The sequence below is a fragment of the Acromyrmex echinatior genome, chromosome 7 (genome assembly GCF_024713525.1).
Source record: "Acromyrmex echinatior isolate Ae372 chromosome 7, ASM2471352v2, whole genome shotgun sequence".
Lineage (NCBI taxonomy): Eukaryota > Metazoa > Arthropoda > Insecta > Hymenoptera > Formicidae > Acromyrmex > Acromyrmex echinatior.
In genome coordinates this window covers 8,902,566-8,930,458 of record NC_141858.1, presented here as the reverse complement: position 1 = coordinate 8,930,458, position 27,893 = coordinate 8,902,566, and the positions used below count along the sequence as shown (strand labels likewise).

The 27,893-nt window shown below is 38.5% G+C and overlaps 1 protein-coding gene and 1 long non-coding RNA gene across 3 annotated transcripts in view; one reads left to right on the top strand and one right to left on the bottom strand.

The window, feature by feature from the left end:
• LOC147909150 (uncharacterized) overlaps window positions 1-18,057 on the top strand; it is a 32,389-nt gene extending 14,332 nt beyond the window's left edge. Inside the window, exon 2 of the long non-coding RNA XR_015545783.1 lies at window positions 17,172-18,057. This is a non-coding gene — a long non-coding RNA (uncharacterized LOC147909150). The remainder of the gene's footprint in view (window positions 1-17,171) is intronic.
• Window positions 18,058-19,100: 1,043 nt separating this feature from the next.
• LOC105154418 (uncharacterized) overlaps window positions 19,101-27,893 on the bottom strand; it is a 98,788-nt gene continuing 89,995 nt past the window's right edge. For both annotated transcript variants that reach the window (XM_087408186.1, XM_087408185.1), the window contains exons 6-8: window positions 26,368-26,557; window positions 25,364-25,563; window positions 19,101-24,649 (exon numbers count right to left, since the gene is read on the bottom strand). In XM_087408186.1, the coding sequence (XP_087264312.1) occupies window positions 24,623-24,649; window positions 25,364-25,563; window positions 26,368-26,557 (417 nt within the window). In that variant the 3' untranslated portion in view covers window positions 19,101-24,622. The remainder of the gene's footprint in view (window positions 24,650-25,363; window positions 25,564-26,367; window positions 26,558-27,893) is intronic.

Here is a 27,893-nt window from a genome sequence, read left to right as displayed (position 1 = left end):
TTGTCCCAAGCGTTCTAATTAAGAGTCAATTGGCCGGGGCTAAATTACGTCGCAAAGTTCATTGCAGCTACGCCGCAACTACAGGCATTTTTTTAAAACACAACACACCATGCATCTGCGTTGAAAACAAAACGATTCACGCGATGAAACGAATAAAAATAAACAGAGAATTGCATGGCGCATCTACCGTCGCTTTGTTTTGAATAAATAAAATTATTCATAGATACTTATAGATAGAAATAATTTCATAGATACTTGCGAGTTTGAAAAAAACATGCGTCTTTGTTGCACGTATCTCATATTTCGGTTATCACGTAAATAATTTTTTACATAATGTATTTTGTATTATTTATATTAATCTTTTGGAGCTAAAATGATCAGTTGAATCCACTCAACTATAAATCTCTTTGTCTCAACAATGTTAAACAATCTAATTTTCTTTATCACATTTACAAATTTGAATTATTATTATTAGGATATACCGAGGCTCTTCTTCTAACTTTTAATGACAATGTTGGTCAGAATATATTATCATTGTGCAACTTTTCTATCTTTTTACATGATAAAAAAAAATTTGCGCAATAACGACAATATAACGACATCAACACTGTTGTTGAGTTAATATTCATTCTTTTTTATACGAATTATGTAAATTAAAAAGCGCTAATTAATTCCTTGAAATTAATTAGTACTTTTTAATTAACATAAATTAGATGAATTTTGCAGACCTAGTTGGGTAATCGTGTTACAGTTTTTGACGTCAGTTCCGGCGCGTTAAAATATTTCGGAAAAGGCCCTTCTGTTCAAACATTTGAGATTTTATCGATTATCCATCAATAGTGTTCTAATGTATATAAATTGTTAATTAACTTTCTCTTATCTATTCTGGAATTACGCCATTTTATTCTCGCACGATAATATTACGTTATTGCGACTCGATTTTATACTCTCTCGGTTTTAAACTCTCATATGATGCTATTGAAAGAGCGCTGTGAGAAAAAGAAAATATTCTTCTCACAGACGTACAACAGTAGAAGCGTCTCTAACTCGTGTCCCGGTTTTAACGATTATTACGCAATAAATATTTCCATGATCTAGACTGTACATCGCTCGACTAACAAGCATGAAACGTCCGCCGCACCGAGGGAGAAATTATGCGAGTTTTGGCCATAAAATCGGTAAAACGTTCTATTGTCTTATACCGACCATAAAGGTCTCCAAGGTATTCGTGACTGAATAAATGAATTATAATTATTAATTCTGTCAGACCTGGTGGCACGTCTGTTCTATTTATACGCATATTTTGTTAAAGAAATATTCTGAATTAAATCAAATAAGGAGAGATTAAATCAAGTAAAAAACATCAAGTCGAGGCTAGATCTTGCTGTCTAATTTGTATGTAAATAGTAAATAAATTTTCCAGCATATAAACTGCGCGCCGATTATTATACTTAAAACGTAATAATAAACTGAAGCTGAAATAATAACATTCTAAATTAATTATTTGATCGTTAATTAAAAAAATATTTTGAATTATATATCTGCAATTGATACAAAAACAATTCTTATAAATTCTAGACTAATATATAGCTTGCTTGTCTTTAAATTTGTTTTGGTATCTTTCTGAAGTCATCAAATGTATATTTTTGCATTACACGTTTCAGATAACTTAATTATTTTTTCGACATGACCCCTTGGCAGTTCGATTCGCACACAAACGACTTACGTGATCCAATTCATTGGTCATTGCCCTGTACCTAATGCGATCATTAAATAGATCACAGATTTGAGATTGGTGAGACTCAAGATTGGAAAGTATCCCCTAACATTTGAGAATGCCCCTTGTGCCATTCGAGAAAACGATTTTCCACTCGCTGGCCGCAGCTTTCCCAGGGATCAATGGATCGTCCGATCGGCGACAAAATTCACTATTCCGCTCTCGACCAACGTTGAAAGGGATTTAGCTTAATCGCTCGTTTATAACGAGGGTCAAGCGGATGCTTGAGTTTTTCTAACATCAACGTCATCGAGAGAATCGATAAAATTTAATTTCTTTCTTAAACACCGATTACTTTCTTAACGATTCTTATTGTTTTGTCGTAACCATCATAGATGATATTATTTTTTTTTTAATATAGCTGTTTGTAAATTATAATAAATTTTTGTATTTTGAAAGAAATTAAAAAAAAGACGTTTGCTGCTTTGCATTGAGTAGTATTTGGTTTCTTTCATGATTATCTTTTCTAAGAAGGACTGAAACTCCTCACCAGCTTGAGCCGATAGAGCTAGGGAACTTTTCCATTGGACTGGCAACTCGAGAGAAAGAGCTCAAAGTAATATTATTTAACCGTTAAAGTCAGTCCTCGTTAGGCTCTCACCGATAGAGGCGTGGGTCGTGTCGTCGTATATTAGTTTGGAAACGCCCCCGCGGATCGAGAGGGATGATGGCACGTGAGATTAATAGCCGTGGGGTCAAGTACGTCGGTATATATATACGCGAATTACCTTGGAAACTTACGGCCGACGTTGCCGTTCAGGTTGTCTGGAAGCGATCGAAAACGCGAACTCGCAGGAATATCCCTGGGGTCAGCTCGATTCGATCCGAGCGAGGTTTTTCTCGAGATATTCGATCTTACCGACAAACGCGAATCTCTGTCGTTGGGAACGCAAATGGTCAGTCACCTCAATCCTTCGATCAGTCAATCTATACAGTCAATTTTCGATCGGTTAACTTGAAATGAAACCATTCGAAACTTCATAAATTTTTTAGAGAGATGAAAAAAAAAGAAATTTTTAGTTCTTTTTCTTATTTGATAAGAAGGGAGAAAACTCACCAATATCACAGTCAAATATAGGGAGAATATTTGACTAGAATTAATTAATTTCTTACAATTTAAGATCCTACGACCATCTATGACTTCTATAGCTATGAGCCTTTCATTTACTAGTGATACTATTGATTATTTGTTACATTGACGAATGAGAAATTTGCAATAGTAACTAATCGATCGTTTTCTTAACAAATATTATATTCATCTTCTCTTGATTTGTTCCCATATCAAAATCATTTATCTCAGTGCTTATGATCGATACTAACTATTAGGTCATTTAAAAAGTATCCGCGGTTTTTTGTTCAATTTTTGAATGAAAAAACCGCGGGTACTTTTTAAATGATCCAATAAAATCCATTAGCTAAATAATACCATTACCTAGATCTATATTTATTTCTTATTTTTGTATCCTAAATCTCAGTTTTTTTTTTCCTACACTTAAGGGCACATATTATTGCTTACCACATAAAACATAAAAAGAATCGACCAAATCAGATTCTTTTATTTTATGAAAAGGAAGGAAATGAAGGACTTTGATTTTTTCACACGTTATGCGTTGTGCAAGATTCTGTGATTCTGCTCTTACACTAATTTTACATTAATATCATATTTACACAGTTATTGCATACTTTTCACGCAAAACTTTAGCCTTTATCATGTCCTCGTATATCTCTCTTATTAACTAATTGTGCATATTTATGACTGTCCTTATTTCTCTTTCCTCTTCTTCAACTTCTAAGCTTTCTCTTTGCACAATTTCCTTAAAACATTGCCCTTCAAGAGATTGTACATTAAGTTTTCTTTTTAATTTTCCTTTTTTATCTACGGATAGCATGAAGAGCGACTGTCTTTTCTTTTTGACACACTTCTCTCGCATTTTTTCGCGCTGACTAAAATCTCTGCTAACAATGGGAAACATCACTTTGCGATGCAACATCGTATATTATTGTGATCGATCAGATACGAGAGTCGATAAGAGAACATATCGATATTGCGATCATCGGACCGTTAAAGTGATCGCATAGCGCGCATATCTGTCTCGGAAAGTGAACAATAAGCTGGCGTATCTATTAAGATTTGACCGTCACACGTGAAGTCTTCGTGTCAGATTCAAAATTGTTCGTGGCACGCGGCGAGATTTTCCGTACTTCTTCAATCGTTCTTTTACAATCTTTCCGGGCGCGTGCACGAATACAAACCCGCCGTCTGCTGTAATTTTTGTTACTCGGCGAATCTCACGCATGGTGGTTGTAACATTTATTTTATCGACACGCACGATCGGCGGTGCGCGAAACTTTTATTCACGCTGACCTCATATGAGAAGTAGAGGGAGACGAGACAGTGGCGGAAAGTGAAGGAGGCCTGGATATCGGAATGAGATACACAGGAACGTCGAGCGAGACGGACAAGACATGTACGACTCATACGACTATAATAGAAAATTATTCACGCATTACTCAATCGTTCGATTAACTCGGGGAAGATAATGGCACAATTGTCTTGTATTTTTTAAGCGCGCCGCTCGCGAGCTTGGATTTACGAGCCTGTTTAATATCGCTGATTTACTTTCAATGGTATCGGAAATCCACGTGTGCGTCAGAAAATACATATCTATTAAAATTTATTCATTATCGACGAATGTCCAGGCTCTCGGCGCCGGTGATTTATGTCGGGGTTGTTGCGCGTTGCGTAATCGTTCTTACGAGCGATCGTAGAAATACTCCGTCCATCAGGATGTTTTACGATTGATTAGTCACCGCGTGTTCGTGTTACATCTCCAGCATGAGAGATTGAAAAAAAATTTAAATCTATATTTGTCACGCTTAAAGGATGTTAAACGTTACGTTTGCTAAGCACTCGAGCGCAATTTGCGAGAATTATTACACGCTTTTCGTAATATCTTTGCAATCCCCTTGCATTGATTCATGCCTCTCGCAAGGGCGGCCTCTCGCAACGGCGGCGCGAGATCCGGAAATGATTAGAAAGCGATCGTAGAAAAAGATGTACGAGCGGACGCGAGGTCCTAACGCGCGATTCCGGAGGGATATCGCGCGCGCTCGTCCGACGTCGAGCATTAAATCCTCGAATGCACACCGGCGACCGTTCCCCTTCTGTAAGTCCAGTTCCTGGACGCGTCGGCCTGGACAAATGCCCGGATACCAGCGGTGGAAGTAATGCGTCTTAGAGCCGCTGCCGCGCGACGCGCCACTGCGATCACATAATGTCCCCCGCGGCCCATTACGGCGTTTTCCCCGTTCGGAGACGAAATCGAGGATCTTGCTTTATCGGCGCGAGTGGAGAGAACTTACTCGCGTTCGATCGTGTCCGTTCGCGCGAGATTTATCGGGGGATTATATGGTGCGAGTCCGCCCCACGAGTAAAACGTATAAGTAACGTCGCAGATCTCCAGATTCACACTTGTTTCATTTCTCTCTCAGATTTCACAGCTGTACGAAAAGAATTTTGCCGAAATGTCTAGGAATTTAGGTAGCTACACTGAAAAATACTGATACATACTGAATTTTAATAGATGTGTTTCTTTGAATAGTTCTAAGTAAATATATGGTGAGATTTAATGAAAAATTTTTTTAATGCACAAATCTGAAAATAATTTCTTAGAACGTCGAAATAATTATTGTATGTAGAGATAATTCGAGTACGATGAGTGGTGTTACAAAAAGTTTTGACATTCTAGTGACTAACTTGAGCGTTTTATGTGATTATTTTGATAGTCCAACAAAATTAATTTTTATTAGATCTATATTTAGTTAAATTTTTAGATACTTTAGTTAAACTTTTCTTTCCATACAGGATTTGTGTTAGAATTCAAGATTTTCGATCATAGATTCCTCGAGGAAAGAGAACAACGATTCTTATTTAAAAAAATATTAAATATTCCGATATTCCATTAACAATTTGACTGTATATATCTATGTGACTTCAGAACATCGCCGTATTAATTTTGATGTTAATTTAATACTTATTATCATCTGTATATAATATGAACCGAGAACATTTTGCATTGATTTTATTGGTATATTGCGAATCCTAGAGAGACTTGTGAACTTTGTCGAAGATTTCGATTAAAAAATATATTTGATTGAAAAATGTATTTTAATGTAAAAAATTTCCTTAAAATTATAATATTACATAAAAAATAACAGTGTAACGCCAGGGGACTGATTACAAAAATTCATGCGACGGTCAAAGTGTTAAATTAATTTTTCACAGTCAGCAGAAATGCATGATAAAACACCTAAAGGTTTTGTTATCTGGTTATATACTCCGAAGTCTTTTGATCTTCGGTATAAAATAATTGTGTAATTAAATTGCTGTCTCAAAAGGAAGATAAGAACGATGCAAAGAGAACGTTAACGAGGCAGAAGTGACTAGCGTGCTTTTCTCTTTTTCGTTTCTCGTTCTTTTGTTTCTTTACCTTTTTTTCCCTTTTCGTTCTCGAAGCCAATCTGAAGGCATCGCGTTCCACTTGCGTTGGAAGCACGGCAACAGCTATCCATCGCGAACCAATGTTTCGATGGTTTATCGTGCAACGACACAGGTGAAAACGTAATTAAGAATGCCGCTTATTAAACCGCGTTGCGCTCACCGTAGGGTCGACGCGAGTAAAAGGTAAAATAACCGCTCGCCCGACTCCATGGGTGGCACGGTTAGCAGCCCATCCATTTTTCTGACTGCTTGTTGTTTCGCGCCGGGGGTCCAGAGCTCCTTCAATCCCGAACCTCCGGTCCACCCTATAAAACCTCCTGCTCCTGCTATCCCGTCCCGAATCCGCGAAGGCGCTGCAGCCTCTATAAAACTCGCTCTCCGGAAATCGTCCCCTCCTCGTCCCATCCGTTTGTCCTCGGAAAAATTATTTCTTCATTTCTTTTCCAATTTCACAGCTCTTTCCTTAATAAATAATTCTACTTTTAATTTTATCGCTATATAGCGATACACGGAAAGAACGATTTTGCTAAGATGTAAAATTTTGCTGAACAGATCTGAAGATAATTTTTAGAAGATAGATCTGAAAATTATTTTGGACTAAAATAATTACATTGGAAATTAAAAAAATGAAAAGTATACTAACAATATTAAAAAATTTTAACATTCTAACAACCATTTTGAATTTTCAATAAAATTAGTTTGATGGTTGACAATTAAATTATTTTCAAATTTATAACAAAATTTTAGATCTTTTAGCAAAATTATTTTTTCTTTAAATTTATATAAATAGCAGGCCACAGTGCGAAAGTGAGGTGATAATTGACAATACACAGCACTTATTATTACATTACAATGAAATTCTTACGCAGTTTGTTTCATCATTCGATTATTTTAAAGTTTTTTACTATATTGATCTCAATCAGTAACGAGCGAGCAATTCAAACATAAAATGCCGATATCAGTCAGTGCTCGTCTCCATAAACAGAGACTCTTTCCTTGCCAATTCGGAAGGAATCCACGAGAAGATATGATCTAAGGCCGGTATTCATAGTCGATTCTTATTTAAAGATCGTCTTAAGTACGGTCTTAAGACGCTAATGAGGCCCTCTGATTGGTTCGTGACTTCTTAAGACCGTACTTAAGACGGTCTTGAATATAAGATCTGACTATGAATATCGGCCTAAGTCCCAAGTTTTCGGATGGTGCCCTTCCTCTTTGGGGCCCTGCACGCGGGTCCACCGCGTGATTCTTGCGGGGCCTCGTAGCGCGCTAGTCACGCCGATCTCATCAATCTTGTTCGATTATTCCGTGATGGGCGAAAAAAAAGCGAGCGAGCGAGCGAGCGAACGAGGCGAGGGAAAGAGGAGGAGGGACGAGACGAGACAAAAGGGAGGTACGAGGTGGATCGTTATAAATGGTGAGGCGATTTGATTTCTATTAGACGACGTATTGTTCGCTCTTCGCGGGGGACTGCGCTGCTACAACGAGCAGACCCCGGTATTAATGAATTTGCACTCGTTCGTTCGCGGATCACAATCGCCCGGTACGTATCATATCAGCCGTAGCTGGCGGACTGAAGCACTATCTGTGATGTTCGACGGGGTCTTATCGCAGTTTTAGAAATTATACGGAATAAAACGGCGTCTACAATGGGATTTTGAAGCGTAAAACTTACACACGTTCTACAATAAGTCGTTACTTAAGCTTACCGTAAGAAAGCAACCACTCACAGTCGAATGTGAGATGAGTCATGAATATGAGATGAATCAACTAGGATTGGTCAATTTTTTTTTTTTACGGTTTAAGATTACTTAAGTAAGCTTATTGTAGAAAATCTATTAAGTTTTGAGCCTTAAACCGTAAGAAATAGATCGATCATAGTTGATTGTTCTCCCCACTTTCGACTATAATTAGTTAATTTATATTAAGGATTGAAGCTTAAATTTTGCGCTTTAAAATCTCATTATAGAGGCTGTAAGAGTAAGAAATTGATCAATCACAGTTGATTATTTTTCTCACATTCGATTGTAATTCAACTGGTTAATTTTTTGCTCTTCCTTTTTACTCCGTGTATTATAGACGACGCATAAAATACTCTCTAAAATTTTTAGGGTGAATTGTCACTCTAAACAGTGAAATCTCACTCTAAAAGATTGAAAATTGAGCCACTTTTTTTCAAGACTGGCTCAATTTTCACTCTTTAGAGTGAAATTCCACTCTTCAAGAATTTAGAGAGTATACAAAAGGAGCGCAATGCTCTATTGTTTTTCGATTGTCCCTTTCATTCTTAATGTAATCGCTCTTTGCATGCACAATGTAAATATAACTGAAATTAATGTAAATTTTTAGATAGAGTTTATTCGGAAAATGGCTGTTGTGATAGCTTGATTGATACAAGAAATAATAATGGTCACGCAAATGATTCATGTATGATAATGAAATGTAAAACTAATTGTGCATTAAGATACAAAACACAATTGATTAACTTTTAATACCTCTATTTACGGCTGTGATTACCTTTTGTTTTAATAATAACTAAAGCGTCGACTTCTGCGCGGGGTTTTCACTTTACCGAGATTTGTTTCTACGTTTCTCTTAACAGAAAAATGATTAAATCGAGTTAATCTCTGATTAGATCAGGACAGCTGCAATTGATCCTAATTACCAAGCGGAGATAATAAATGGATATTGCGTCGATTGGTCGGACTGCGATTTCCATATAGCAGCGAGTTTTCATCGGCCTCGGCCTCGGCGCGGTGGAGAACTATGCCAGCAATATGATTCAAGTTAACTTTTGCCGTATAATAACATAATTACATTAATCGTCATTAATTAAATGGCGGAATTAACATCGTCGGGTCGCGGCGATAATGGTTTGAGCGAACAATTAAAATGCAAAGCGATAAATGTAATGAAATTGTCGATAAAGCGGGTGGACGAGGTAAGCGTCGTAACTCACGGTTGTGTCGAGTGTTACATCATCGAGTGTTACATCGCCCGCGCTTCGATGAATCCGATGACTAAGAATAAGAGGTATTTTTGCTCCTCTATGGCTAAATATTATTACTTTCGTTTTCTCCCCGTTTACGTAACAATAGCCGCAGCAGTGAATGTCTGCGGAGAGATTAGCAATAATTGTGTTGCCAAAATTCTTTTGGTTCAACATCGATAATTATAGATTCACTTTTATTCAATACATTATTTTTATGAATTGCTTGTAGTAAAAAAAATTGTGTGCGCATAAAACTCGGCGTATGTTACGCATTTGCATGAATAATATTAATGTATCTACTCGGTCAAAAGATTCTTTCCTAGTTCTTTTACTATATATTTTTGTAGCCAACGTGAGATCTTTTTAAAATGATACATACATTTACATGTTTTTCCTTTTAAAAAAATTGCTAAGTTATAAATCGTGGGAGTTAAATGCACAAACGCACAAATAAAAATTTAATCGTACAGTATTTTTAAATAAATGTATGAATTATGTGAGAAGTATGATATTTATATAATATGTATCTACATATATTAGATAAATATTTTTCATACACTGAACGAAAAATGTAATATAACGTAATAAATTTTGTAAAATGTATTTGCTGAGTCAATATGAGATTTCAATTCATGCGTCTTTACTGTTAAGAAAACGACGTCGACGCTACTATAATTCGGTAATGTTTTTACATTATTGTTCATTCAGAGGTTGCATCGTTCTCAAGTCTACAGAACGACGTATACACGTTGCACGCAACGTACAAGCGAAAGCCGCACTTCCGTTTTACAGTCTCGCAGTCTCGCAGCCTCGCACGCCTCTATCCGTACGCTGACGTTAATAGGTTTTTCGTACTGGCGTCTCAATAAAGCGATATTTACCGAGCAGGTGCTCTTTGCACGACGCCACGCCAATGAGGAAACACGCCCACCGTCGTCTCGTCGTATTTAAAGGACGAACTTAAGGGAGGTGTAAAGAAACTCTCTCTACCACAGCTCTCCGTCGCGTCTCGCCTCGGTCTTTTTATGCGAGGGCGTTGACGGGAGGTGGACCATCGCAAACACACTTTGCGTTGTCCGTCCGGCGGATAATTTACGTCGTGACTTTATGAGAGTCTAACTAGCGGGTAGACCACGCCGCATGTCGGTTCGTTCTATTGCGGCTATTCGTTTCCGGCGCCTACGCTGCGAGACTCTCTTCAGCCGGAAAATATGTAAAAATTTGCGATTTCGCGTTTTTAAACTTGGACTACAGAAATCTATTCCTCCTATACTATATCTTTCTCTTGAATCTTTCAACTAATAAAACGAATTGAACGAACAGGATAAAATTGCAGAAAATAAACTATGAAATACTCTTTTTTTTCGGCATTTTTTAAATCTTCCTCCTGCAATCTAAGTCTTTTTGACTAAAAAAAATTCCACATTGTTTCTCCAAAATAAAAGAGAGAGCGGAGTCCCTATTTAAAAATATTTTATAATATAATTTACTTGATAATCGATGAAAATATATTTATAGGCTCTAATGAATTAAAATATATTATAATAAAGAATAAAAAGCCTTTGAGAGCCAATGCTGGATGTTATTGCAATTACGTTTTATTGTATATAATAGTTGAAATAAACGTTTCGACCCTTCGTTTGGATTCTCTTCACTAAAAACATTAATGATGAGAATATTTGTTCGTCGTAATTTGAACTGTAAATAATGTGTATCGATAAGTCAATTGCATCCATATGTCTGTATTATTCGATAATGTAATAGAGATATTGAAAAGTTGTTCTGAATTTTTCCACATTGTTTGATAAAACAATAAAAAGACTTTAGACTGCATAAAAAAAAATTGATTGCAGACAGAAGATTAAAAACTATATAATATATTGACCCTAAAATTCTTCTAAATAAAAAATAAATTGATAAAATGTTTCTCGATTGATAAAAACAGACATGTGATTCTCTGTATTTCCACTAACATTTATTACTTATTGTAAAATTTATTGCAAGACTCTTATCAGAAATTATTAAAAATAAAGGTTAAAACTTAAAAGATTTTAAGATAACTAAAATATAAAAAAATTGCTGCAATGATTCAGAACAATTTTCGTGCATGACGATCTTTTTACTCGTTGCAGTCTCTGTCAGCTCAGTTTCACCTCAATTTTATGTGAGAGCAATCCGCCGTTATATCAAATACTCCGACATTGATGCGCGGAATCTTATTTGCAAACGAGATTTCGAGAGGCCTGCTGCGGGGCCTCAATTTCGAAACTGTTACTTTCGGGTCCGGTAATCCCGCCGCGACGTGTTTAAGCCTCCAAAAAGGACTTCGCACAATGGCGATCGTGAAACCACTTCTGCTGGATGACACAAGCATATAGAAAGTAAAAGGAAGGGGAAGATGAAGGGAATAGAAGTTGCGACCGAAAAACCGATTTCCTGCATGAATTGACTTGATGCAGGAGGGCGCCCTTCCTGTTTACCATAGGATCTCCGCCACCTAATTTTGTCTCCTCGAGAGAGATCCCCCGTTTTTGTTACCTATTTTTCTTCTTAGTTACTCGCGACGTGATCCTGTTACATCAACCACTCGGAAGTCCGCCATAATGGAAACGTTGTGTGATTTGTCAACATTATTTCGTTACTTAAAGTTTGTATGCCAGAGGTTTTCTTTGCGCAAGTGCGACAGGCAACGCGTTCTTAAAATTTAGTATCTATTAATTTACCTATTAATTTAATTGTTAAATTCGGCTATGTTACGAGAAATTATGTTTGATAAATGGAAAATCTTATATACGTTGAATCGTTTCACGGGAATGAACTTATTATATATCGAAAAAGGCACATACATGACGAGATCCTATATATGTATTATATTCCAATCTAACGAAATAACAATAATGATTCGGATGATCATGTTTGACTAATTCTCTTCATACGCTTCTCACTCTTATCTTCATTATTCGTGTGTACATGAAAGATCTCAAAGATGGGACAATGACCGAAGAAAACCTATTACAATCGTTGAACGATTAGCCCGATCGTTTTTTCGAATTGAGGCGGAGGGAAGAAGGATGAGGAAGACGGCTGTTCAAGGTGGAATCATGGGGAGGGCATTCACTGGCTTTATGAGGCAACAATGACTGGTCATCGACGGGCTTTCGGGATTCCTCTTCTTCTCTTTGTCGATTCGATTACTTCTCTCGTTCTTATTCAACTCTGTACAGAACCGCAATGATTAACACGCGCCTCTGTATCTTACCTATTGGAAAAGTGTTGCTGAAAAAAATAAAACATCGAGTTGTTTTTTAATTCCACGCACTCTTATATACGAGGGTAGTTTGATAAGTCAGGGACTTTTAAAATTTTGTTTTAACCTAAATTTGACTTATTTATCAACATTCTCCCTTTAAGAAGTCATTAACTTGAGTCAAAGTATTCATAATAAAAAAAATATCATATGTGATTTTTTATTCTCAGATAATTTCTCATATCGTTACTTAGTAGAAGAAACAAATTTAAGTATAATAATTACGTTAACGAAGACAATACAGTTTAGTACGATAATTGTTTTTCAACAGGTAGACATCGCGGTTCTTCGTAGGATCCAACGGGAACGAAAGAGATAAACGAATCGACATAGCGAGAAAGGAGGATCTCTCTTGATTCGATCTGTCGAACATTCGAGCTGTCAGGGCACGGGCAGACTGCCAAATGAAATAACCCCCGCGATCACGCGCGATTGTTACTGGCTGCGAGATCATTATTACCTTGTATGAAGCGCAAACCGATGTTCATTACGATACCGCGTCTTACGATCGTCTTACGATGTTGCGTAATCGTCTGGTCGTATTAATTGGCAATCTAATTAGATTAATCGTCGAAACTTGGTTTATTAACGATTCAATCTGTCCTACGCGTATATCGGCAAGGTGACAATTCGATTCTCGGGCTGTCGAACGGCGTATCCTTGGCTAGGCGCTTCGAGGGACAATCCATCGAGAGAGGAGTGTCTCTTTCCACGGCATCCCACGAATTAACATTTTAACACTCCGGGCACCCCCCGCGGAGACCCGCCTCCGCCTCATCGACTCTTTCTTCCTCTTCCTCCCCCGTCCGTGCGCATCTTCCGCTGGTCCGCTGCCAAGGAGATCCCTCGATCCTGCCGGCCGATGGAATTAGATTAGCTCGATGACTCGGTCCCGTCATTGGAGCGATTAATCCAATCGGATACGTAGACAGGATCACGCTAAGGGCAATATTACCAAATGAGAATTGCATTCTTTCGATTATTCCTTCTTAGTTTCGAACAACGATGGCAATTTCTAAAGAAATCTTACAATTACTATGCAATTTCTACATTGAAAAAATATATTAAAATGATTTTGATAAATCATTTGCTTGAATAGTGCCAACTAAATATTTACTAAATACTATAAAATTATATTTATTTGATATAAAAGTCATTAATTTGATTTATCCATCACATTTCTTTTTATTGAATAAATATTTACTGTAAGTAAATGTTCAGCTGACACTATTCAAACGAATATTTATTAAAATTTAGTATATATTTTTCTCAGTGTAAAAAACAGTGAAGAAATACATATATTTAGAATAATTATATTTTTTAATAGAAAAAAAACCGATGAAGACGGTTTTGGAAATCACTTATTCTGTCATAAATAACTTTAACGAAACGATAACATTGTTCTTGCAGCAGAATACATAGGATCCTTTTGTATTTCTCGGTCAAAGACTACGTTCAATTTAAGTTTTTATTCTCTCTTGCTAACATGATTTGGTTCTCAATTAGATTAGATTAGGCGGGTCTCGAACGGGTCAGCCGTTGATGCGATTAATCCAGTCGGATGTGTATCGACGCGCATCGGGCAGCGAGCCTGCTTCTCGGTCCATCGGAAAGCACTGTGCCCAGAAACACGCCCAGGAAAGAAGAGAGAGAGAGAGAGAGAGAGAGAGAGAGAGAGAGAGAGAGAGAGAGAGAGAGAGAAAGAGAGAGCGAGAAGGCACACGAGCTAACGGATATACAGATGAAGGAGGTGCCGGGGTGAGAAGTCGATCGAGAGCTACGATCGACCGGTCGGCCAGCCCGATCGGAAATCGGGCGTCGAGAGCGTCCTCGAGGCGTTGATACCTTTTCGCGCAGGTACCTAACTTGGGTTTCGCAAGATACTCGACAATCGGCGGGGCGCGTTTCATGATCAAGCCCGCAATTAAATCGGTGCGCCAAATTTCTGCCCTCGCGGCTCCCAAAGCTGGTCCGCGGCGAAATGTGTAATTACGCGCTTTTATAGATAATTAAACGATAAAGTCGCCTCGCGTCGACTCGGTTCGACCTCTGCCCACTATGTGCATAGCCTCCTTTTATCATTATAACGCGGTGTAACGTAAGACAGATTGCAACGCGGCGGAGAAAGCCGCGAAATATATATCTCGTGGTACAATTGTGCGGGAGAAAGAGATCCTCGCTTGTGTGCGTCGTGTTGCGTAAAAATTTGTAAGCGCTAACGAAAGTCCACGAGGATCTCGCATCCCTCTTCTTTTGCAACTTCATATAAATAATATTGTAAATTTTTCACAATAATTGAAACGCGATACGTCAGTTTGAAGCTATAATTGTAGATTCTGTCGGTATATACGTTACTGCACGCGCTTTGCGAAATCATCATTTCGAATAATAATTATTTGGCGAGACTAGTACCGGACGTGGCACGGATGAAACTATCGAGCAAAAAAGGCGAAAAAACGAGAATGGAGGGGGGAGGGAAAAAAAGAGAGGATTCGTGAAAGAAGAAGAGACAGAGGAGCGGGTGCATTGTTTCTGTGGGAGGATCCCATGCATAACTTAGACAGTCGTGCACAGGTGTAAAAGGAGAATGCGCGTGTAGGTATTATGGAGTTTCAGGTGGAGGTGAAGAGGAAACGGGAGGCGATAGTAAGAGAAAGAATGAGACGGAGAGATAGAAGGAGAGAGGAAAAGACACAGGGATAAGAGTTAGAAGAGGCTGGCACACAAAGGCGCGAGTTTCGCCAAGTAATCGTGCCCATTAATAACGCCGCTGATCCACCTCCTCTGGCCCCCCTTCTCCTTCCCACCTCCTACTTTGTTGCTCCTACACTCCGGGCTCATGGACACTTGTTCTCTCCTCAAGAAATATAACAAACCGCGCTTTATCTTATTTGATACGAACCTACCAGGCGATGCTCGATCGCGCGGTAGATTACATTACGCGGTCCTCCTACCCTTCCGATGCTCTCCGTTGGCCCACAGCAATTATAATTCAACAGCTGGAACACTGTTACGCGTTTTCAAAGAATTTGCGCGCTGATATATTCTTGTTTATTTATTTATTTATTTTTTTTCTTTTGAAAGTTTCGTGGTGTTCCGCTTTTTAAGAAGATACCAATCAACGATTGTTATAATGAATTCATTAATTTTATTTCGATGAATCTACAAGATAATTTGATAAGATTTATCAAATGATAGATTATTATGAAAAATATAACGAATTACCTCACGTTATCGTTGTTATTAACATATTTATCAATAACGAATAGCTTTTATCACTGATAAAAGTAGGGACAATTAATTAAGATAACACGCGCGTCAAAACAACATTGAGAAATCACACTTAGTGGAAAAGTTCGCGGACGCTTTGTGAAAAATCTGTGAATTGAGTTAACTCGTTTCCCCTCGTAGAGTCCTCTTCTCGGACTGTTCATTACGAGGATCAGTGCGTCGTGCGTGATGCCTCGAATAAAGTCGCGTGCGCCTATTAATAATGCCGCGGCTCCGATAGAAAACAGTCGTCAAGCGGAATCTAGGCTGGTCATTTGTACGGGTCGCGGCTGGTTCAATAACGATCCGGCAGGGCCAGCGAATTGTTGTTGCCCGACCTGACAGTTTCATCGTGCGCAATCGTTGCGTGCACGCTATATTTCCGAGCTTATTATGCGGACGTGCGTATCGGTCGTGTGAAATCTTCGCCCGCGATAGGAACGCCGATATCAACGTCAATGAAATCCCGAATTCGCAATCCCGTCTCTTTCGTTACAATTAACATTACAAATCTGCGTTTAACTGAAAGTGTTACACAGAAAGAATGATTTTTTGTTGAATTAAATCTAAAAATTTAGCTAGATACAAATCGGAAAATAATTTTGTTAGTTCAAAATGATTATGTAGAACATTTAAACATTGTTGACAATGCTGCAAAAAGCACTAACTTTATGGCAGCTATAGTTCTACATATTTTGAAAATAATATAAAAGACAGGGCTGTAGATATATTATTATTTTGATGGTTTAAGCAAAACTATTTTCAGATTTCTAGCTAAATTTTTAGATAATTCAGCAAATTATTTGTACTGCAATATAACTTAATAATCTGTGATAAATGATTCAAACAATATCTCTTTGTTTATTGACAATAAATTCACAATTTTTAGAATTCTTTTTAATGTAGGTATCTTTCTTTTTTTTTGGTAATCTTTTTAGATGAGATAACAAATTATAATTATATTATAATAAAATGCACATAAATGATTAGAATGGACTCTTAGTATTTGAAACAATAATAACAACAAAGAAATTTCAAAGTTAATGAGAATCAACAACTCTCATTAGCTTTGAAATTTCTTTATTATTATTATTATTATTATTATTATTATTATTATTATTATAATAAAATGGACAGTTACACGCACGTTTATTCGAATTTGATTGGATATGAGATAAGTATCGCTAACATAGATATTTATTTCTTTACATATCTACGTACGCATCTACGTAAAGTTCCTGGCTCGAGAGATCCATAGGATGACGATACAACCCTCGATCGTGACACTCGGCGTACAAATCCCACGATTGATTATTTATTTCAGGCTATGCATTCTGAATCTAAGTTTCACACTCGACGTGAGACTGACCCTACGTGCTTGACCTCCGCGGCAGGATATACAGAAGGGATTACCAGTCCCAAAGTCCTGCCACGCCAAAGTGACTCCGCATTCACCGTCGAGTATCGTTCACGCGGCACCGATCCATTTTGGAGGCTTCACTCGGTGGACATTTATCCTGACTTCCTCGACTTAAGGAAACACCGATGGATTACGTCAGTGCGTCACTTTACAAAGTGACGTAGAAATCGGGCCATGTGTCGTAATATTCGAATGCACTCTTGCGAAAGAACGGAATCGAAGCATGAATTGTGCCGATTTTCGATAAATTGTCACGCGAAATTTATTGAATCCTGTATTTGTAAAAACTGATGTTAATCGGACAAATCAGATAAAAATAAAATATTATATTGAATAAATGAATTGCAAATAATCTTTCTGTTATGAGATATTGTGCTCCATAAAAATGTCGCATGATGCTTTAAATATTCCATTAATATTTTGCATAATATTTAATCCTTCCAAACTGACTTAAAAATTTTTAATACATTACTGATGCTGCGTCCGTAAGAAAAATTTAATTTATGATGATTAAAAGATACTGTAATTAATTTCAAGGGACTAAGATGACATAACTCGTATAAAAAAGAAGTACTAAATTATATTTTAATAACGATAATTTAATTTGCAGATGTAACATAAAGAACATAATTGAGTGGATCCAATAAATCTATCGTCAGCTTCAGAACATGTATTACTGTAATACTGATATTTCTTTACATTATACATTTATGTATAATGTACTTTTTGCGAAGCATTCCGCTATAAATATTCAGTAAAATTTTAAAAATCTAAGTGAACAAAAAAATAACTTAAAGTTTTTTTTCCATTGCCGCTGTAATATGCAGCCGATATATGTAGGTACCTTTCGGGGAGACATTCGTTTTCACCATCGTTACCGCGAAATCAGCCGGTAAACCGCAAAAGAAAGAATTCGGGAGAACTCTCTTGACTTCGTGCAGCTTGCACGAAGAAAAGGAGGATCATGTGCGCTCGTGAGAGAGGAAGCTTCGGCTGGGGGTTAGATAGATATCCCATCTCTTCTATTCCGCTACCCTAGAAAACGGGATTACGCGAAATCCCGGTCACTTTTATAGGAAGTATATGTCCTCTCTTGCCAGGGCTATCTAAGACCGTTCCTCTTCGCATTCTCCTTTTCTCTCTCCTTATATCTCTCTTCCTTTCTTTCTTCATCGTAGAATCTCAGATTCAGCGGCAGAAGGTCAACGTTGGCGATTCGACTACGATCGAATGTAAGCAGCTGCTAGCTCCGCTCTCCTTGAATATCTCGACTCCGGTCCCTTTTGACCCTCGGCGAAGGCCCATCCGGACCTAATTCTCCGTGAAACGGAGGAAGGCCGACTTGCGCAAAGGCGCGTAAGCAAGGATTTGGAGATTCAAACGATGACACATTCGCCTCTACCGATTTTCTAATTCATAGAACGAGTGATCACGCAACCCAACCTCTCGTGATTCTCGGGACTCGATCGATATGTCATGAGATTTATTCGAGAATCACAGTGATAATTGCTCCTAGATTGTGCTCTGGAATAGCAAAAATTCTTATAATGAGCTCAACGGACTTAATATTTTGAAGATTTTTCATTCTTGTAAACTTTTAATCATATATTTTCGTTATAAATCTATATATATTTTTAAGTGATATACAAGATAATACATGCATGCTTACATGATTTATTAAGTTTAAAATTAAATATGTATATTAAAAATTCTTGTGACATCCATTATTAATTAACTGCGAGTTTATAATTTATTCAAAAATATTCAGCGGTCTATGAAACAGTAAAATATGCGGCAGGGTTTGGGAAGAGTGAATGAAGACAAGTCGCGTAATTAAGTAGATATATCACACATTTATAAATTTTCAAGTAAATACACAGAGAGAGATAACGGTTACGGTACAATTTATAGTTGGTTGCACGGGATAACCGTCCTTCATTTTAAACTTCTTCGTCCTGCACACCTTGCGCTTCAACACCTCTCTCGTATAATAGATAAAATAACAATTTTATATATATATATATCACCTAATCATTCGCAGTCGGAACCCGCAGTGCAAAAATCCCTTCCTATCTCATCTTGATAAGCTGCTTGTACAAAATTTCTACAGATATAATAACGTTTTCGTAACGAGACCAAAATTTCTGCCATTATTTCTGCCAACTTATTGTTACATTTGTTTATTTTAAAGGAGAAAAAAATTTGATCGTAAAAGTCAACCGTGCGATTTTTATCACACAACGTGTTCTTACAATTTATCGTCGAGTTTCCCGAACGGAGATGTATCTTCGCGAGATATGCCAGTCAGAGAGAGTCGCATTAATTACTATATTTAATTGAATAAACATGAAATCGAATCGGACATCGATTCCGATGTGAGGAGTGGTTATGGGACATTTTTCCGTCTTTTTATTGTACGAGACACGATTCTCCCCCTTTATTATCGAACTCATTAACACGTCGAATGTGACATCGTTGTCGCGCTACCGATATTATCATATCTCGAGGAAGAGATAATTATTTGCTCTTTGCGATGTGATTACGTTATCTCGCTCGCGATTGCTGCCTCGATTTACATGTAGATTTCTGTCCACTCAGTAAAATTCAATAAAGATCTTTTAATTAATAAGAGATATTGACGTCTATATATATATATATATAAATCGTCTCATTATTGCCTCTGTACCCCGATATGTTGCACGATTTATTGCAAGTGGCAGAAAAATATCCTTTTACTTTTTAAAAGAAGATTCGACATCGAATCATATTTTTGTACACTAACATAATAATTATGTTATAACATGATGAATATGTTATCTTCGAGACTGGTATTTTCTGATAAGATTATTATTCTGTTACTGCAATTACGAAAGACATTTAAACATGCAAAATGTGCTTGTAAAATACGTTAGTAAACGGATTGTCTTCGAAATAAAATAGAACATTGACAGGCTTTTGACGCCACTTATGATTAATTATGACTAGTCGTTAAAAAAAAAAACACAATCCTCGCTCTCGCGTGTTTGTTTTGCTAACGATGTTAATAGAATTTTGCTATGTGTGCATATTGTCGATCGACAGTGTGCTGAACAATACGACTCGATCGGCAATCGCGTACATCGTCGCCGCGCGCGATTTATCACACAGCACCGCCATTGTTTCTAAACGCCGAAAGAATTTTGCTCACGACATTCGCCCGATAATGACATTACGGCGCCGCGAAATCGAATCATTAATAATTCCGTAACGATATTATTATCGGCACGCGTGATTGATTAAGAGTCTCCGGGTTCTCGCTCTCCCTCTCTTTCTCACCCGGAGCGAAAAGAAAAAATTTATTTCGTGGGCGCGACATCGTCCGAGATAACGATACAACATCGTCATGCTCGCGACGAGAGAGAAAGAAACACGTATACGAGAGAATAAAATCATTAATAATTCCTGTAATACCTGTAGTTATACAGCGCGTCTGATTTATTAAAGAACAGTCGTCGCGCGTTGATCTCGAGACGTCGCGCATTGATTTCGAGTCGTCGAGGAAAATTCACATCGGTATTCTCTGATAACGCGACGATATTATCGGCGATATCGACGATCAGCAGAAAAACAACTGGATGCGATTCTGCGGGAATAAATTAGATGTGTTAAGTCGAGGCAGCAGGACAGAAGAATACGGACGGTTTTTTAAGCGCGAAAGAAGGAGGTAGAAGAAGAAAGAGGGGGAGAGAGAGAGAGAGAGAGAGAGAGAGAGAGAGAGAGGAAGGAAAACGGTGAGAGACGGAGAAAGAAAGAGAGGAATAGAAAGAGAATTAGAGAGAGAGCATCGTAATGCTATACATTGTACATATACACATCTATAATCACATAATATTCGATTAAAGATTGGTCGGTGTGTATGCGTGATTTATCATTTAATTTATTTTAAGTTAAAACCTCTTTTTACAATAATATCTTACAATGTGTCACTTTTTACATCCAATAAACATCCTCGCCGCACGTCCGTCGAGTGCGAAAGGATCGCTCCGCCCTTTTTGTCTCTTTCACCCCATTCCCCTCAAAGTTCTCTCTCTCTCTCTCTCTCTCTCTCTCATCTCGTTGCGTTTCTAAACTTCACTCACCGTTAATACCTCTCGCCCATTTGTGCGGATGCGATCGACCTCTCTTAAAAATCATATATATTTTTTTGTTTGTTTTTACACAGGCTACACGCTACTTCCTAATAATACTATAATAGATGCTTCCTTCCTCTCCTCCTTTCACCGCCCCCTTTTTCTTCCGATCTTGAACGTGCGAAGATGTCACACGAAAATGACTATCGATGTCGACTTTTCCTCTCGTCCCTTCAGTCTTTTGGAAAATCGCCGCCACTCGTCGTCCCCCCGTGGGATCCCGAAGGGCCATATCTTGCTCGCTTCGTCCTCGCGGCGGGAGGAAAAGATACCGTGCGATATCCTCCCGAAATCACGAACATACCGTCGTCCATCTATATATCCTTCCTTCTCTCTCTCTCTCTCTCTCTCTCTCCCCCCCCCCCTTACAACTCCCTTACCCTCTCACCTTCGTATTACCTATATACGTCTATTTAATCGCAAAAAACATACGCGAGTGGTAAAACCTCTAAAATCGAAAAATCACAATGTGTTCGGAACCCAAGCGAGTGAGTCTTTCACGAGTAGCGATCAATCAATGGACAATCAATCGATGATGACCGATAGCGATAATGACAATGCTAATGATCACCCGGTGTGTCTCACCTCTGTACGACATCTCGTGCGTCGTGTTTCACTCGCCGATGAGTCTTCAATTATATCCTGTTGACTATTTATATGCATGGTTGTTTATGATGCGCAATTAGTTTGCTAATTATGCACAATCACTTAATGACGGTCGCCCGCCCGCGCGTGTTCCAATATATATTTATAATACATATATTTTATTTTTCTTCATTTGTATATATATATTTATATATATATACTATATTATTACAATAACGATACACAATTTCGAAGATACAAAATTTACACTTGCCTTTAGTCGCGTGTTTCTCGTGTTTCTTGCACTGATTGTTGCTGTCCGATGTGTGTGTGTATGTGTGTACGTGAACGTGTATGTGTGGTTTTTTTTCGTGTCCGCCGTGACTAAATTATGAAGCTAACGCTCGTGCGATCCGGTGATCGCATCGACGCGCCGGGTCGGGCCGATCGATCGCGATCATCGGAGGCTTCGTATATAATTTACGAATTTATTCTCTATGCGCTTTTATTACACTTATGTGAACTATCGCTAACCGGTACGACACACAGAACGGTGCTGGACCAATGGACGCCGACAGTGGACAGATAGAGGCAAAGTACAAAGTCAAAGGTTTAAAAACAAAATAGGAAAAGCTCTATTTCGGAGACATCAATCCCATAAGCTTCATCATGACATTGTAAAAAGGCGTTTCAATTTCTGGGAAATAAATCATGTTTCTTGTGACCGATCGTGAGGCTCAATCGACTCTTGTTTGGAAAGGGATTGAATTCCGCGCACGATTGTACCGTAAAATGTTCCCTAAAAACGGACCCTGCGATCGAAATGTCTCGATTATTGCTGTTCTACTTGAATAAAAAAAAAAAAAAAAACCCGTGTTAAGCCGCCGGAAGGAGAAACATCAATTTTTTAACAATCTAGATTGCTACATAGTGAAAAGTAGTCGCTCTTTGAAAAGAGAGAAACGCTTGGACGTTCTCTCTTTCGAAAGAGTCGGTGTAGAATATAGCGAGCTTCGTAAATTACCGTTTGCGAGACTGTTAATTGCCGTTTCGTTTAATTGCGGCCGAACGAGACACGGAGCTTCGACGAAGCAACACGCGAAACTTGTCGGCGCGACCGACGGCGAGGATCTTCTGAGGAACGTCCAAACGATCCCGCACCGAGTTACGAACGCCCGTTAATAAACATTTCTCTTGAAATTGCACGATACCGCGTCGACTTCCGTGCGTAACAATGCACGCGTTCCGGAATCCCGCGCATTTGCAGCACACCGCGACTCTTCGCACTCGGAATCGATTTTGGGTGCGAAACGTGATCCAGTGGATTTACGCGCCGTCGACCGTCGCGCGGAAGAACAATAAAGGCCATGGTACATAAAGAAACTTAAGTAGTAAAACGTAAGCGGTAAACAAATTGGCCAAACATAGTAGGGATGGCCGTAAGGCTATAACTTAAACAATAGCAAATCCAACATGTTGATTTCCTTACTGCTTATGTCTTACCGCTTAAGATTTTCTGTGTACTTTGGTCCTAAAGCAGTGTGTACAATAGAGTAGTGAGCCTTTAAGAAATTGATCATTCGATTGCGATTGATCAATTTCTTACGACTTAAGGCTTACTATTCTAAAAAATATAGATGTGGATTTAACACTCACACACACACGCACACACACACACCATGCGGTGTCTATATAATTCTTACCATATTGGTGTTAATATTAACAAGAACATAGAGTAGATTTTATAATCCGCTCATATCAACAACACTATGATGTGGATTTAAAACTCATGATGTTGAAGTCACATCATGTTGGTGTTAATAGTAACATTCACATAGTGTGAATTATAGATAGTAGGGTGTAGTCCAACAAATGACTCAGTACAGCACAGCGATCATTTCATCCTTGTTTAACAACTTGGCGAACAACAAGGATGTAATGATGTCACCGTGTCACGCGTATTTCTTGTTGGAAGGCACCCATAGACACCGCGTGATTTTAAATTCACAGATATTTTTTAGAGTGTACAATCATATAGACACCGCGTAACGCGTAATATGATTACCCGCGCGACGGTCCAGTATTTGATCGTTCACCCAGAATCCTCCGAGGAGTCGCCTAAAAACAGATTATCACACGCACACACGCATCCGCTCTTTCTACATGCACTCACTCACACACGCACGTACGCGCGTACATATAATATAAATTCTTGTATCTATATATTTATTTACATGCTATATATCATATATAAGACTCAATACAGTAGCTGATTTTTCCTTTGTACTTGGGGCCGGGGCTCGATGGCCCTACATGAAACTTTACATATTTACATGAGCTTTCACTTAAGAGAGATCCGACTCACGCGCTCTCACGGCCATACACAAGGACGTGAATCCCGGGATCCCGCGTGTCGGGATTTTCGTGTCGTCAGTGATCGATCGTGGCCCCTTGACTGAGGAGGCCCGCGTGCGAGAAAGAGAAGAGGAGCGGTTTTTGTGTTTAGTTTATCTTTTTTTTTTCTGTTTTTTTTTTCCTTTCTTTTTACAATTACAACGAGACAGTGGTGGGCTGCGTCCTGAGCTGCTAGTCACTCGCGATTCATGTGTACTCCGATCGCCAGCCGCTCTGAAACCAGACAAAGATTATCACACTCTTGAGATGCTCTACCAAGCTCTCGTCGGCCGCTTTGTGAGTGAAGGCTCTCCTCTCGCGACGCGATTAATATTACCGCTTGGAAACAGAGATGGAAGCTGCACTAACCATTGAAATGTTTGGAATAACGTGTCTCATCATGAGAAAGTAATGTTTAGATTTTGTATATTCAATTGTTTTAAAGGACTCCGTATTGATTATATGGAAAATTGGGTCTCTGTGAAATGAGTTAATTTTTATATACAATATGTAGCTTATGATAGATATCATAACTGCAAGGCTCAGTAACGGATACTTCGAATGTATCAAAGGTATAAAAATTGTGCTCTTGATACATCATAACTAAAAAATTATGCATTATTAAACCTTGTGTCTGTGACAACTTTTATTCATCATATTATTACAAGTTGCATTCTATGTAAAAACTAATTCATTTCACTGACTCAATTTTCCACATAATTAATGTGGGATCCTTTCTCTACCCAGTAATGTAAGACTGAAATTTTGGGAATTATGGATCTAAATGACGCGATCGTATCGTTTCGCTATCGCGAGATAGTTGCAGCATGTTAAACTCGGTTCACGACCCGAGAGAAATCGACAAACTCTACGCGGTAGATCCTGATCGATTATCGGCGGTCGAAGCCTTTGGTCAATCGCCGATGAAGGTAACAATCGTGCACTCACCATGTTCGTCGTGGCCGCCAGCTGCAGACCCTGAAGACTCGTCATGTGATGAGAATGGGAATGCGAATGTGAGTGCGGGTGGATGGGGGGCGGCGCCGGTGGCGCAAATCCCTGATGAAGACCTCCGGCCACGCCGACACCCGTGTGATACATGTAATGCTGCATCGCCGGATGCATCGTGTGATGATGCTGCGACGTACCTGAAACGATAATGGAAAGCGTCGCTCTTTTAAAACTCTTCCTGTGCCCATGAATTTCGCATAAGAGACCTCGAGGGACATGGTGGATTCTTTTCGGTCGTCCCGAGTCGTTTACAAGGATGATTATATCAAAAAATGTCATACAATTGCGAATCTTAAGTGCGTTGCCGCTAATCTAAGTTAAATCTACGTTTAAGTCTTTTTCTTGCGGGAGTAGTCATCTGATTTTTTTTTTACGTGAACGATCATCTGAGTTATTTTTACACCCCCCCCCCCAATCAAAATATGATTAATATCCCTATTATTAATAATACATTTTTTTGTATATTATTGATTGTTTTGCAATTTATTAATATTTGAGAATATTATAAATATGAATTTAATGTGATAATTTTCTGAACAAAGTAAGTATAGAAACCAAACAAATATTTATCGGAGTAAGTACGTTAAATAGCTTATTATGTGACAGTATTTCTAAAAAATTAAGATTTTCATTAATGTTTTTATTGCAGGTTTTTTCGATGGAATTTGCATTTAAAGAGATTCATAAAGAATAATTAAACAAGAAAGAATATGTTCAACAATATTCATATAAAAAATAATTTTATAACAATTTATAATATTTATTCGCCGCTGGGATGTAAGATTTCTCAGATGATTATTCCCGAGTTAAGTGTAGAGGATAATCTTCCTGTCTCTGGTGTCATAATATACGAATATAAAACACTTTTCGAAATTTTTGAAATTATTAAATTTGAAATAGAAAAAATATTTGTAAGAAATATGCCCGAGAATTCGACTTACCCATTGGCGATCCGAATCCTGAGTGGAAGGGCTTGTTATCGAGATCAAGGTGTCCACTGGCCTTGATCATGTCGCCCATGACACCACCGAGACCTAGGCAACCGCCAGCCTTTTTCTTCTTGCTCTTCGACGAGAGCTTCCTGTTTCTCGTTTGGATACCTTCCTTCTTCATCGTCAGCGGCCGGTTCACCTGCAACAGTCGTAGACAACAGTTCGCTAAGTTTAGAATTTATACTACGTAGAAAATGTGATTTGTCAGCGCAACTATATAGCTAAAATCACGATCACTACGTTATTAGGTAAAGTGGTGATGTCTGGTGAATTTATAATTTATGATCACAATTATATCGATGAAGATCATTAATTGGAATTAATTCAAAGAAATTAAGATATTATTATTGCACTGAATTTCGAAGAATTTAAAATGATACATAACATAATTATGTTGTCGCGACATTTCCGTGAGATAGTTTTAGTAAAGAGAATAAAAGAACTACATGTAATGAAGGATATGAAAAATCAACCAAGGAAGGACCGTAAAATTATTAACGTGAACAATGCGGTGTCGTAACGGGAAAGAGGGAGAGAGAGAGAGAGAGAGAGAGAGAAATAAAAAGAAAATATCGCGATCGTCGAAAGACGATGTTATTGGAGTGCAACGCGCGATGCGTTTTCTTCGTTCGACTGCGTGGCGATGCTCGGCATTGCGCTTCGTACACAGGATCGTAAATCATCGCGTGTTGCATGTTCGACGGACGGCAGAGGGTCGGGGAATACCCTTCTTTATTCTAAACTTCAATCTACGATTTTTCTTCAGTGCAACGTTCCATTCGGATTCCCATACCATCATGCTAAATCGATTCTCATTGCTTCTTCTCGCCCGTCAAAAGTCAGCCTCTGTCAGCCACAGCACGTTTATCTGTTCCTGCGATTTAATTTAATTTATAATAGTGAATTTGAGAAAAGACCATCCGATTAAATTGCTTTCCCTTATTATCCGAAGGATGCAGGTATTATTATTGGCAATACAAGTTTCGTTCGCTATCTCGGAATTGATTCTAGAAGCGAGACGAGACGTCGCGACGAGGGATCGAGCGCGACGCACACCACTGACGTAATCTCGTCGGGTTACCAGACGAGAACGCGCAATTAAGGAATCCCTCAGATTCCTGGTAGTCTCTGGAAGCCGGTGCAATTAACGAATCGACAGTCCTCGAGAGCAATTCGCGAGACGCTACGTCACCGTTGTGCATTTCGCGCGACCACGCCTTGTCCGCGCATTCGCACGAAGAATCACCGCGGTTATTATTTCTCGTTGAGACGAAGAAGGAAGCGTAGGAGGTCGTCGGCTTCTCATTTCGATCGAAACTAACGATAATACGCCTGTTAAAAATAAACGGTCGAGCGAACGGGATGGCACTCGGCGTGACGCGATCCTCAAAATCGACTCGATTCTACGGAGTTAACGCCAAAATCTGTACACGTCTACTGACGCTGAGTTTTATTTAGAGACGTAAGACTTATTT